At 46.7% G+C, this 10,769-nt stretch overlaps 4 protein-coding genes and 2 non-coding genes across 6 annotated transcripts; 4 read left to right on the top strand and 2 right to left on the bottom strand.

The window, feature by feature from the left end:
* Positions 1 to 85: 85 nt before the first annotated feature.
* On the top strand, positions 86 to 715 carry FVEG_08827 (hypothetical protein; the record flags this gene model as incomplete). Its single annotated transcript, XM_018897712.1, has 1 exon — positions 86 to 715. One exon carries the CDS (start codon positions 86 to 88, stop codon positions 713 to 715), a length of 630 nt encoding a protein of 209 aa, XP_018755438.1.
* A 786-nt stretch (positions 716 to 1,501) lies between these two features.
* On the top strand, positions 1,502 to 2,867 carry FVEG_16448 (hypothetical protein; the record flags this gene model as incomplete). The annotated part of the gene is made up of 6 exons (XM_018905675.1): positions 1,502 to 1,632; positions 1,681 to 1,926; positions 1,980 to 2,182; positions 2,239 to 2,327; positions 2,382 to 2,552; positions 2,626 to 2,867. The coding sequence occupies exons 1-6, from the start codon at positions 1,600 to 1,602 to the stop codon at positions 2,865 to 2,867; spliced, it is 984 nt and encodes a 327-aa protein (XP_018755439.1). The 5' UTR covers positions 1,502 to 1,599.
* Positions 2,868 to 3,069: 202 nt separating this feature from the next.
* Positions 3,070 to 4,383, bottom strand: FVEG_08828 (endo-1,4-beta-xylanase). The gene is made up of 2 exons (XM_018897713.1): positions 3,750 to 4,383; positions 3,070 to 3,697 (listed from the first exon to the last, which is right to left on the bottom strand). The coding sequence occupies exons 1-2, from the start codon at positions 4,043 to 4,045 to the stop codon at positions 3,292 to 3,294; spliced, it is 702 nt and encodes a 233-aa protein (XP_018755440.1). The 5' UTR covers positions 4,046 to 4,383; the 3' UTR covers positions 3,070 to 3,291.
* Positions 4,384 to 5,333: 950 nt separating this feature from the next.
* FVEG_16449 lies at positions 5,334 to 5,449 on the top strand. Its single transcript, XR_001989305.1, has one exon. It is a non-coding gene; the product is annotated as a 5S ribosomal RNA (ribosomal RNA).
* Positions 5,450 to 7,771: 2,322 nt separating this feature from the next.
* FVEG_08829 (hypothetical protein) lies at positions 7,772 to 9,310 on the bottom strand. Its single transcript, XM_018897714.1, has one exon. It carries the CDS (start codon positions 9,270 to 9,272, stop codon positions 7,926 to 7,928), a length of 1,347 nt encoding a protein of 448 aa, XP_018755441.1. The 5' UTR covers positions 9,273 to 9,310; the 3' UTR covers positions 7,772 to 7,925.
* A 998-nt stretch (positions 9,311 to 10,308) lies between these two features.
* On the top strand, positions 10,309 to 10,424 carry FVEG_16450. The gene has a single exon (XR_001989306.1). It is a non-coding gene; the product is annotated as a 5S ribosomal RNA (ribosomal RNA).
* The last annotated feature ends 345 nt before the right edge of the window (positions 10,425 to 10,769 follow it).

Genomic DNA, 10,769 nt, shown 5'->3' with positions numbered 1-10,769 from the left:
CAACACATAGTCTACTCTCCTCCATTAAAAGAAATCCCTTTATCTCATTAAATCATAATTTTAAGAAATCGCAGAAGCAAGCAACATGGCTGCTATCAAGAACATCGCTCTCATCACAACCAGCACTCGTAAAGCTCGAGTCGGTCCTCACATCACCAGCGTCATCAACGACATCCTCACTGGAGATGCAGACGCCAGCAAGAACACCAAGATCTCCATAGTTGACGTGGCAGACTTCAACCTCCCCGTCTTCGATGAAGAAATTATGCCCGCCATGGTTCCCGATAAGGGATCCTTCAAGAATGCCCACTCTATTGCCTGGAGCAATGAGATCAAGAAGTACGACGGCTACATCTTTGTCATTCCCGAGTACAACTCTGGCCTTGCGAGCGGCACCAAGAACGCTGTTGATTACTTGTACAACGAGTGGATCGGCAAGGGTGTTTTGATTATCAGCTATGGTATTTTTGGAGGCACTTCTGCAAGTGAATCACTTGATAAGACCTTGAAAGGCATGAAGCTTAATGTGGTTGATACTCGACCTGCTCTCGGATTTCATGGTGGTGTTGGCGATGATCTCTGGCTTGCTGGTGCTGGAAAGCTGGGCGATGACACCAAGAAGGATATAATTTCTGAGACGCCTACTATCCTCAAGGCTTTTGGGGAGTTGAAGGATCTGATGGATAAACAGGTGCCCAAGGATAGTCAAAAGTAATGCATAGATCATCGGCGAGTTTCCTGTCCATAGAGTCAGTACATAAATTCAAGGATATTCTATTCTTGTAATTTAAAGCTTTTGATAAGTTTTATTGCATACTGACGTAGCTGAGATGATTGTATCGCGCCTTTCGCCTCATATCTTGTGAGGTAAAAGGAAGTGTTGGAATTCGTTTGGATAATAGGTATCATGGCCGGGTGTTGAAAAGGTCGCCAGAAGTACTGCGCCTGTTTCAGAAACATGCCAAGATAGATCCCCCAGTCATCGAGACTAGGCTCGTACCACTAATCCTCCTCATTCTGTGAATTAATATGATCACGCCCCGCTGAAGATTGGTGACTTGTCGAATGGCTGAAACTTTTCAGGGACGCGGGTATGTGGCGTCAATTGTAGAGGTCCAAACGGTTCTCTGTGTAGATAGGCTCGGGGCTAGAAACCTGCCGAGAGATCATCAATGCAGAGATAAATTTACTGTATGAGAGTTCCAGATACGCGTCGCTTATGTGAATCCGGGGACATGGCCAGCCTTGAATGTGGATGCATGAGATTGACGTGTTCATCACTGCATGTCATGACGGGAGCAGCGGTAGATGGCGTTCTGGACCAGAATGTGGCTTGAAGAGTCTCGGATTTAACGTAGCAGATCACCCCAACTTCTTCTGCCCCGTATCCGGGAGGAATGTAAACGCGAACTATCGTTGTCGCTTAGGTATGTGTGACTTATTACATCTGCAGATCTCCCTTTCCTTCCGAGGAATCCCTTCAACGTTCATATTGCATCATCTCTCCTTGGGTCGTAATGATAGCGCCTGGGACTCCAACATCAAGGCGCGGTCTTCATCTCATCATTTGACGTTGTACGAGACTCAGCAATCTCCAAGATGCCAATAGATCCAAGCGGCTCTACAGTCGTCGTAGGTTACCGTCTCTTATAACACGCAACATTGCTGAATCATTCGCAGGCTACTGAATGGGCCCTTATCTCGGTCGCGACCGCAGTAATTCTAGCACGGCTGTATCTCAGACTCATTCTGCAACGACGAAGTCTACTCGCGAGCGATGTGTTCATGTGCGCGGCATGGGTTTCAGCGGTCGCTTTAGCAAGCTTCGACATCTACTTCTTTCGTATAGGCATCTTCAAACCTGGCACCACATTCGATCTGGCCGGATTTGAAGGAACTGCGGAAGAGGCCGAGAACTTCTACAAGGTATGTACTTTCTAGATCAACTATGAATATCACCAGCTGATATATCTGAACAGCTCTACTACTTTTCCAGCTATCCCTTCTACACCACGTTCTACTTCTCCAAAGCAGCTCTCCTGGCTGTGTACTTACAGATCTTCCCTAGCTTTATGGTAAAGCGACGTCGATTCCTCTGGGCTGTTATCGTTTATGTTGCGATAAGTTTCATTATTACAATACTTTTACTTAGCCTGTCATGTCTGCCAGTATGGAGAAACTGGTGGGTTCATTTGATTGTATCCCACGCTTTCAGGGCTATACTAATATCGCTTGAAGGACCTTATCGGACCAAAGATGCACCGTTAAAAGCATCAAAATCAACTTCGAGATTTCCTGGGTTCTAAACATCAGTTCAGATATCCTCAGTACGCCGTAGCTCCAAATAGCCAAGGATTTGTGCTAATCATGATGATGTATAGTTTTTATTCTGCCCTGGCTCGTTATCCCCGAGCTGACACTGAGAAGAAGACTGAGATATAGTCTTTACGCAACGTTCCTCCTTGGCCTCATCAATATTATCTTTTGTGTAGTCCGGTTTGCTCAGATCCAGCAATATGGTGGGGATTTGGTAATCACCATAAGTCTTGTCGGTACGTATGATACACGTGGAACCTGCTCCCGATTAAAGAAGGGGACTGATAAGGAAATCCGTCTTTTGCACAGAATTATGGAGTTTCATCGATGCTTGTATTGGCCTGATCATCGCATGCCTCCCGTCACTCCGGCCTTTCTTCAACTGGCGAGAAAAGATTCAGTACTATGGCCAGAGCAGCGGTCAAGATAGTAAAGCGTATTCAAGCCATAACTCACGAAGACCGATGGTATCGTCAGACCCTGGAAGTTTGAGTCAGCCATCCAACGTTCACTTGAGTGAGGATATGCAACGGAGGTTCTCAGTAGCATAAAAAAACGGACAAGAAGGAAACCTAGTCACTAAGGAAAGAACTTTTGCATGATTTAACATGATATATACCCTTTCGTTGAATTGGCTTTCCATTATGCAAAGACCCCGAGGCGGTCAAGTGACTCGTGAATCGAATTTTCCAATGGCTCTTATCGCTGCCATACTCATTGTATGTCACTCTATATTGGCCAAAAGAATGTTATGTAGGCAAAAAAGCCGCGCAAGCCGGCTATCGTTGTATGTTCAGTTAGGTGCTAAGCTATGTACAATGAAGTAAAGACCGGTCCTGAGTGAAGTCCAGTCACAAGTCCGGACTCGTAAACACGTAATCCCATCTGAAGCTTCTGAAGGTATAGGGAAAGACTATCTTCAAGAGACTGCCATATCATCATGATCCCAGAGCTTCCAGACTTAATGCCTCTTTCTTAACCCTGAGAGACAGTCATGCTGGCAGAGCCAGAGCTGTAGTAGCCCTCAACAGCAAGGATCTGATAGTTGTGGTTACCAAGGTTGAGGCCGACATTCTTCCAGGCCTGGAAGTGAGCACCGGTGTTGACAGATCCGCTGGAACGCTTGTTGCGTCGAACAGACCAGAACTGCTGAAAGGTCTTGTTACCCTCAATGGAGGGGGCGTTGACACGGGTGCTGACGTAGATGTCGTAGACAGATCCGTCAACAGTGACCTCACCCTTCTTCTGGCCGCCGGAAGAGGGGTTGTAGGTGCCGAAGTTCTCAACGATGTAGTACTCGATGAGAGGGTTCTGGGTCCATCCGTAAATAGCGAGGTAGCTGTTGCCGTTGATGTTGTAAGTACCGGAGTACTTGATGGTGCTGCATATAAAGTTAGCGTGAGGCTCTGCGAAGCAGCGCAGGTGAACCCTACCGAGCAGCACCGGGCATCCAGCCCTTTCCACCAACGTGGTTACCGTTTCCACTCCACTGCATGCTGAACTGACCACCGTTGCCGTTGGTGTAGGTAACGGAGTTGGGTGTATCAGTCCAGAAAGAGAAGTAGTAGCCACCACTTGTGCCAGTAGTGGGCTGAGTGCGCTTGTCGAGGACGTTTGTGGGAGGGTCACGCTCGACAACGCTGGTGCCGTCAATGGGCTGAGGGGAGGGAAGGGCCATGACGCTGGTGAACGCCGAGACGGCGGCGAGGATAGAGGTGAAGGAAACCATTTTGACGATGCTGGCTTGGGGACTGTTGGAGACTGAAGCTGTTGGTTGATGGGATGAAGACACTGAGTGATGATGAGGGCTCTGGTCGTATTTATATTGCCAAGTGGCAGCACCTAGGCGATCCTTAATTGCTTCACGTCATCCGAGTCTGGCCCAAGTTTGCCCGACTTGTGGGGATAAGGAATGGCCTAACATGGATATGAAAGTGTCCGAGATCGATCTAAGTCTGTATGAAGTGTATACTCAATTTTGCCGGTGAGATAACCACTGGGAAAGTAAGGATCGATGGAAATGCTCGTTTAACGAGCGAGTTGACAGCAGTCATCCCAATGTGATTAGTGGGTCGACGATATCCCGGAAACTGAACCAGGTCAGTAGTCATCTCCGTACTATGAAACATGCTAACCGATGGGGTCTGGTTTATCCGGCCTTTGTGCAATTTCGGAGGAACAATGCCCGGATCGTCCGATTTAGGATAAGACACGATCTCGAATGGGGAAAGCAAAAGTCGGCATTCGTAACATGGAGCCACATGGCATCGATGCAAGTCTTGCCATAGAGCCACCATGAACGGGGCGGAGGTTGCATTGACTGCCGAAGACCCCCAGACACGGCCGCGAGCTAGGAGCTGGGCCGAGAACTAACGTCTTTGATTAGGAAGGGGAGGACGAGGATCGGACATTCAGCCTAAAAACCAAGGTTGCGTTTCAAAAGATCAACGTGAGGGTGCATGGTGTATAGCTGAGGTCTGCTAAGATGTAAAACAAAGAACCCAGTCTAGAACTTGCTCATGACTCTGTCTAGCGATCCTTTGCCGTGGTAATTGGTGCATTTATTCGGGAATGATCCGTGCTCAGTGCACACACGGTTAAAGCCGAACGAAAATGGTGCCTTTGACAGAACAGATGCGACATTGGCCAAGGTACGTACGTAGACATTGGATAGCGGTCTGACATACAATACGGCCTCGGCTAAATATGAGAAGAGTCGAAAGTGACAAGAGGATCCGCCAAGCCGCGTTTTGGTGGCGATGTAACTCCAACACTTTAAATCCAAGGCACGCATCAATGCATTGTGAGCTTGCGGGGAACGCCAAAATGATCGAATCAGGGTATCACATCGTAGTCTCCTCAAGGCCGCTTTCATGGAGGTCCCATTCAGGCAAAATGCCAATGCCGAACTTTCATCAGCCAAGACTGTTCCTGCGCCGTGATTAACCGCCAAGATGAACCTCCAGCGCGGCACAGCAAACCCTCATAAGTCTTTACGATAGCCTCATCAACCACATACGACCAAAGCTCGTAGAAAATACGGGATCCCGTCCGCTCTCCCATAGTCAAGCTGCGAAGCGCTGGATTAGTAGTTGGGTCGGTGACGACCAGCGAATCCCCGGTGTTGTATGTTATTTTTGCCCCGTAGACAAGTGGGGGAGGATCTTGTCGGACCGGCTGCTTTTTTGCTCTGCTGTGATACTCATGCGTTGCTTCGTATAATCGTGGTTAGGGTGTGTAACCCCCAGTTATGACCCGCATCATCCAGAAGCCGGGATAAATCCGTGTTATGCAGACTTCGCAATTGCCAAAACTTTGTATATGATCATCTTAACAATCCTGCCCTCATTTGCTGCATATACCATATCAGGCTGTTGTAAAATGTGAAGGTGCAGGGCGTGCTGAAACTATATTATTCAGAGTATTACGAACCGTATGTTGTTCGCGTTCGTTCCGAACGCCCAAAGTAGGAATCACTTCAAGGCTTCCGAGCCATGCTCTAATTTAATTGAGCATTACATGCTCTGCCTCTTCAAGCTCTCTGCATTTATTGATGATGCCACTGCAGCAATGTCACGCCATTCCTCTGTAAGAATGGATAAGATTAAGCGGAGCGCAAGTTGTGAGAGGACTGTGAGACTATCTCTATGTTGACATCATTGGTTTCGTGGCATTCTCCTCACCAATAGACTGAAGAACTTCGAAAGTTGTATGCAATGGTAATGAATAATCAGGACTTTATGTATCGGGTAAAATTAGGCCATCCTCTCAATTCTTCAGATATAAGGATATTATCACTGCAACAAGCCGAGTGAAAATTGTTTGATTTGATTCAAAACCTCGATGAGAATTAAGCAGCTTTTGTGTCACGAAGCTGAGTTGAAGGAAAGATGGTTAATGCAGCTAAAGACAGACTATTAAAAACCCCATAATGGAGCATCAAATTACTGCTAAAACCTCTTTAAGAATACTGAACTGATAGTAGCTCTAACTTTTCTTATGGAGCATCGGGTAAGTATCCTTGAGCCTGGGCAAATGAGTCATCTTTTAGGTTTTAATGATATCAGCATTTTACTGTAGCCATCAGTCAGTCATCATGGTATTGATATCTAAGTTATAGGCTAGAAGTGTTATTTGTAGTTGATATTTGTGGCTGTGAGCTTATTCCAGCAGAGAGAACCTAGTATCGTTGAGCCACTGGCTTGAGTTTACTGGAGTGAGTGTGGAGTCATTCTTGATTCCGCACTAACTGAGCCCGCCCAGAAATAACCCTGCAAGTGTTATAGCGCTATGAGCAGTCACAACGTAAACCGATTAACAACATCAAACACCACAAAAAGTAACTTACGAAATTTCTGTCTGGGATTGATCTGACAGTTGATCATGACAGATCAAGAGACCAAAGGGTTGCCAGGAGCACACATATCTAAGTTAAAAATAATTATTTGCTGTAGGTTGCTAACAATTGCTTGAACCTGGAGTTATAAATTGGCGGGTAGAACTCTGTAATAGGTCGAGAACGTATCTTACCGGGAGAATTATCCACTAGAAGAGCTTATGAGAGGATAGAAATAAGACTGTTGAAAAATGGTGTTCTATTTAGGTATGATAAAGGTATCATGAAGGCTCTATGCAAAAACAGACTCGAACACGCTTCAATCAATTGGTTAGAAGGATTATTTCCCATCCAAAGATCAAAGATGTTTACGTGTAGTTTGATGTTGAAGACAACGACTAATCTGAGTGTTGGATTAAACAGTTCATCACACGCGTGGAACATCGACAAAATTCTGCTGAACATGCGATCAGTGCAGGGAAGTGCGAACGAACAGAAAAGCAGACACTTTGAAAAGCCTGAACAAACCATATTCTTATCTAAGTTCACCTCGCACCTGCTGTTCAGTGTTCACATATCGCCTCTAAGAGTTACCAGCGGGAGTTTAAGCTCCTCTCCTTAAATACGGACGCCTTCTCCTGCTGTCAAATGTTTATCTAGCTTACTCTCTCATCATCAATCAATCAACCCATCCCATCGCGTACCGCACGCATCAAGAGATTCCCTAAGCAAACCATTTCCATTATGGACGACTTACCTTCATGCGCGTCTGAGCTGCGTAAACAAAAGAAAACACAGGGCTTATCGCTAGCGATGAATACTCCTTCGCCCATTCCAGCAAAAACCGCAAAACCCAAAAGCTATGCTGCGGCACTCAGGGCACCACGACCGCCACCTGGACCAACACCGCTCACATGGGTAGCGTTAGATCGCCTCGATGTCAAAAATTTCCAAGAAGAGGTGCGAGGAACGAACTCCTGGACCAGTGAAGAGCCAAAACGTCGAATCAAGGAATGGGTTTCCCGGATTAGAGCTCTGCAGAATGAAAAGGAATTGGTTCATCCAGAGAACCCACCCCAGTTAAAATGATGGGATCGGTTCAAAGCTTGGATTTGGTCGGGGGACTTCAATAAAGTGAAGCGGATGTTCCACCTGGCATAAATTTCACGATCGACAAACAGTAGGAGATGCACAAGGTAATAAAGGAAGTGACAAAGGGACGCTGTCGGGCAAATCTTACGACGAAATTCAATTTTATTATTCATATAAGGGATTAGTGCTCAGGCTGTGAATGCCTCCTTTCCGACTCGATATATGACGGCAATGAACTGGAACATCTCGCGCTGCTTTCAGGAAGCCCAATATCTTCAGCGTCGGGCTGCACATCCCCATTCTGCTCCTCCATTGTGATCTGTACAGGCAGTACCAGCTTCAGGGTTGTCGACGCAACATTAATAGTTACATGTAGTTGATATGTCCTGGCAATCAGGCAAGAATAAAAAGTAGGCAAAAACATTTTTTTATCGCTCGCAAAACTCGTGATGGGTATTTCGATATGGCTGCTGAATGACTCAATAGTCTCGGTGACAACACTGTCTGTTTGTTTTGGTGAATTCTTCTCCCAGCGTAAGCTGACCTCTGCCTTCTTCACGAGAGTCTCGGTGCCATTGTAGCAGTCTCTCGCGTTAGCGATATGAGGGAGCTGTTGCATGGGCTCATCCTGTGACCATGTCTCTGACTCGATCTTTGCAGAAACACTGCATGTTTGTGGTAAGCTGGTCTTTTGGTCGCTCAGCTTTAGTCTGAGAGACGTTACAATTGTTGTAGGATGGAAACCCTTTCCGCTGGAATCAAGAACGATTGCTTGGGGTTGATCAGTATATAACGTGATCTCACCCGAAGAGCGACAAAAGACATTGGGCTTGAGTTGCTTCGATGACGCGAACTTGAATGTTCGGTTTGCTGTTGGGATCTTGAGAGGAGGATGCTCGACATGGCCTGGCAGGAACTGAACGGTTTCTTTGGCTTCCATCTTGGCATACTCTGGGTTTGCTGAGTCCCAAACCTGAGCAATAACACCGTAGTCAACGCGGACGCCTCTTGGGATCATGGCATCACCCCCCCAACCCGTGATACTGGGTGGGAGATGCGAGTGTAGCTGTCGTGTTTCTTGCCATATGACGTTATGCGAACATGCCTCTGTACCGAGGCCATTGGGTAGTACAAAGTAGAATGGAACCGTGTAAGTCTCATTTGGCTGAAGAATCTTATCCGCTGGTAGTGCCGCTTGCTCGATTGGCATTTCTAGATCAAGTAATCGATGCCAGGTCTCAAACGATAAGCTGGCATTGGGTCGCTCGACGCTTGAGTCGCAAACAAATTTTATTGAGATCTTGGTGAAAGGAGTTTGCTTCTTAGGCTTGATGTTGACAGTGCCCATAACTATGGAGCCAGGGCGATAGCGCTTAGATGCATAATGATCATGGATATTAATGGTCAAGCCATTTTTCTTAGGGGGCAAAATGGAATTAAGGCTCTGTAGGGCTGATGGATTGAACGGGCTAAGCACCGGGCGTGTCTGGAGAGGGACGCCGGATCTTTGCGTGTAAGGAGGCTCCATATTGATGATACTGGTTGGAACTGATCTGACATCTTGGCGATATTTGGCCTCATTGTTATACAATTTCTGCCTGACTAGGCATCTGCACTTTTCTCGATGAGTCGAGTCAATTGATCAAGGCAAGTGACTCACGGAATCTGCGTAATACATGTCGTCGGCTTAATCTGACCCGACTGTTACGCCCTGGAAACATTATGCGCGTCGGGACAAACCGCGTAATTGAGTCACTAGGTGTCGCAAGCACAGTCATCAGCCAAATTATTGATGTTTCGGCCAATTAAATGTTTAGTAGGATTGATTAAAATTCACGGTTAAGGCTTTTCTTATGCACCTTTTTAGTGCAGTACGGCACGTATGATCCGAATTAAGGTAGTGCTCCGTGCAAGCTGATTAATACTCGACGACGACGCTAAACACCAGAGATGAATTTGACGTGATTGGAGGGAAAAGGCATCGTGAAGGGACTCTTAGCGTGAATGACAGAATCATCCACGACAGCGGAATTCATAAGTGCTCACGCAATCCTGTTGAATTACAAAGCTAACGACCTGATGACTTGGAAACAAACGTACAGTTCATCCACGAAGCTGAGACTTGTCCTATTGCACCATCGATATCACCACACGGACGACAACCTGTACGCAATGTAGAGCCTTTGACGTGGAGCGATGCAGGTAACGATAATCACAGTCGGTCTAGCTTGATGGCCCTGGCAGAGCCTGGAATACAATTGGTCGCTATACAGAAGCCTGTATCTAAATATCCCGTGGTTACGTTCAATTAGAGGGATGATATAGAAGCCTGGACATGGCGACATCCATAACTGTTCAGGCAGTATCTCTTTACTTCGACTGTCCGCGCGTTATATGCAAGCCAGGTGTGATACTTGAGCCCGAGGAACATGACGCAGACGTTATGACATCTGCCAACATACGTCGATGTTTGTACTCAACCGAACCGGGTTGCGAACGACAATGCAGCTGGCAAGCCAGAACCCCTTGCATATAGGCTGCAACCAGACTATACTCAAGCACATACGACCATACCTATCAGAGAACTCGGGATCCCGTCCGCTCTCCCATAGATAAGCTGATAAGGGGCGGATTAGTAGTTGGGTCGGTGACGACCAGCGAATCCCCGCTGTTGTATGTTTTTGCCGGTCTTGATAAGAGGTTGTCTTTTTTAGAGGTCAAATCGTGGTGATGTTGGAGAGCACGCGGTTGTCGTGAAGGTCTGGCCCTGGGGTTTACCGCCTTTGGATATTGTTGTTTCCTTTTGAGCTTGGTAGCTATAGGAGCTCGCCCTTTCACGACGTAAACATTTCTTCTATCAAAGAGCTCAGCTGCCAGGGTGTTGGGTTTCGAGCCAGGCGCCGTTTAAAATGTCAATACCGTGTAGAGGAAGTAAACGGCCAGTAATTGCAGATATCGTAAATTTCCGTTAAGGCAAGGCGCGCAACACAAAAGCCCGTTTTCAGTTACCGATCTCGTGGTTTGG

Source organism: Fusarium verticillioides, chromosome 10 (assembly GCF_000149555.1).
Source record: "Fusarium verticillioides 7600 chromosome 10, whole genome shotgun sequence".
Classification (NCBI taxonomy): domain Eukaryota; kingdom Fungi; phylum Ascomycota; class Sordariomycetes; order Hypocreales; family Nectriaceae; genus Fusarium; species Fusarium verticillioides.
The sequence above is the reverse complement of the archived record's forward strand: the minus strand, read 5'-3'. Positions and strand labels throughout refer to the sequence as shown.

Excerpts from the sequence above, each read along its gene's own strand:
- FVEG_08829 (XM_018897714.1), bottom strand. The coding sequence starts at position 9,272 with ATGGAGCCTCCTTACACGCAAAGATCCGGCGTCCCTCTCCAGACACGC.
- FVEG_08828 (XM_018897713.1), bottom strand. The coding sequence starts at position 4,045 with ATGGTTTCCTTCACCTCTATCCTCGCCGCCGTCTCGGCGTTCACCAGC. Across the intron at positions 3,698-3,749 it reads TGGATGCCCGGTGCTGCTCG|CACCATCAAGTACTCCGGTA; the intron begins GTAGGGTTCACC and ends CTTTATATGCAG.